At 32.3% G+C, this 2,270-nt stretch overlaps 1 protein-coding gene across 1 annotated transcript in view; it reads right to left on the bottom strand.

Annotated features, from left to right (window-relative positions):
• Positions 1 to 746: 746 nt before the first annotated feature.
• Positions 747 to 2,270, bottom strand: part of LOC117173407 (39S ribosomal protein L22, mitochondrial) — a 74,718-nt gene continuing 73,194 nt past the window's right edge. The window contains exon 4 of the mRNA XM_033361953.1: positions 747 to 1,281. Coding sequence (XP_033217844.1) covers positions 1,061 to 1,281 — 221 coding nt within the window. The 3' untranslated portion in view covers positions 747 to 1,060. The remainder of the gene's footprint in view (positions 1,282 to 2,270) is intronic.

Raw genomic sequence — 2,270 nt, 5'->3', positions numbered from 1 at the left:
ATATCCTGAAAGGCTAACGAAAGTTTCTGCAGGTAAATTCACACACACACACACACACACACACACACACACACACACACACACACACACACACACACACACACACCTAAGATTAGTGTAAACTATAAACAAATATATATCTATACAAAAAATAAAGTCAAAGCCGGCTTAATGAATATCGGATACTACTTTTAAATCTTTTACTACAGTTTATAAACATATAATTCTAATGATAAGTTATTCATTCATAATTATTTATGGGAATTCGTTATTTGCGACATTTTTTCATCATTTTGCCGCACTTTGCGCCCTTAAATTTAGAAACCTCCTAACTTTCGTTTTTCCCAACGTAAACAGATTTCCTAGGGGTTTTTGGAAAGCTCTCACCCTTCATTATCTCAATATGCACAAAAAGTGTGACGCTCGTGGACCGAAAATCGCCCTTACTGACCCTCCTACTTTTTTTCATAATTACAGTGAAATTCGTCTATAGCGCCGATTTTAGGGTTGACGTTGGGTGGGAACTAACTCATTATAGCCCACACCGCTTTTGTTTGTTAACGCCTGAGTGCTCGCCTGAGTGACAACCTCAGACCCTGCGCACCTCGCGCTGTTCCTGTTACTCCTACCTGCGGCGCTGCGTCAATTCTCGGTAGGGCTATCGAAGGGAGGGCTATTGAAGGGTTTCACTGTAATTGAATTCGAAGTAGAGATACTGATTTGAAAATAAATAAGTTTTGAGATTGTGATTTTAAATCGAATTTGAATTCCTTTGAACGTCTATACAAGAAAACTGCTTTTTTCAACGAAATTGTGTATTATAGTTTAAAAATTGCAAACCTTCCAACTCCGAGAACGCTCGAGTCCCAAAGTTTCTTGACAATTTGGTTACATGCGAGTTCCAAATTTTTGCAATTAAAATTTTCAAACTACATTTATTAATTATTTCAATCTACTTTAGATTACAGCAGATATAAGATTGATACAAATTCATTAAAATTCTGAAAATTTCATAAAATTAGCCAGTATATTTGTTAAATTATGAACTACAATTAGAAATTTACAAACTGTTGTAAACTTTGCGCTTCCTCAGTCCTTCCTTAAAATCTTCGAGCAATTGTTCCTTCGTCTTTTGTCCAGTTAAGTAATAGTTTTCTGGTGGCTTTCCCTCTTCAAGCGTGACATAATAATGGCAATAAATATATCGAATTTCTCCATGCCGTTGTTTTGCATGTCTTCTCAAGCCTTTTATTACTCTTCCTTTGGTGACAAATGATTCCGCTGTAAAATACTTCTCTAATAAATACCTCTACTAATCTCTACTGAAAAATAATACTTACACAATTCTCCAAAATTTATGGATTATTTAGGCCTCAATCTAGTTCTAAAACTACTACTAAAGTACACTGTGAAAAATAAAAAAATTGTACCACTTAGAATGTTAAAATTACCAACAAAAAATCGGTGCAAATCTTGTAACTTTACTACTGAAGATAAATAGTTAACGTAGAGCAGTGTGTATTATATAAATCTCATTCCTGTGACTTATCGGTTCTAATCTATAACAGTTCGTTGATCAGTCTTAGAGAATTAATACTCTAATTAACCTTACTCAGTCTCATAGCCGTTCCTAAATATGCTAACTATCTAGTTTTTGAAGCAAACAAAACTAAACAGCTAAAATGATTATAGGAATCTAAATAGTTATGTAGGAAAGACGCAATGGATATTGAATATCATTATTGTGATTTATAACTATTCTTTGTTGTTCAGTCATTATCTTACTCAGTCTGATCAATATTCTTAAATAATATTCTTTTTGACCTGTCGCTTTAAAATAATGAGAAAAAAAAACAAACTTTAAAGACCTTTCCGCATTATAACGCGAAATGTAATAAAATTCTGCGTCTAATAAATCCAAATTGGCGGCAAAATGTCAACTTTATAAAAAATAGTGCAAAAAACTTCAAATTTCGATGTTTTCTAAAAATTGGAATAACTTTGAAAATAATGAAATTTTAAAAATGTATATTATTATTACCAACATTTCGTAAAATAAGGAAAATGATAAGTTAAACAAATGTATGTCTGTACACCTGTTTGAAATCTTGCTACTTTGTTGTGTCAAGTCTGACCACAGGGCAAAATCTAGGGAAAAATTCTAAAAACATTTTTGTATCATTTTGACAAATACTATGCCAAATTCCGTTTAAAATAAGCCCAAGGTCTTTAAAAGTTTTAATTATTTTCCGAATTATTACAATTTTTTA

The sequence above is a fragment of the Belonocnema kinseyi genome, chromosome 5 (genome assembly GCF_010883055.1).
Source record: "Belonocnema kinseyi isolate 2016_QV_RU_SX_M_011 chromosome 5, B_treatae_v1, whole genome shotgun sequence".
Classification (NCBI taxonomy): domain Eukaryota; kingdom Metazoa; phylum Arthropoda; class Insecta; order Hymenoptera; family Cynipidae; genus Belonocnema; species Belonocnema kinseyi.
This window is presented reverse-complemented; position numbering and strand designations above follow the sequence as displayed.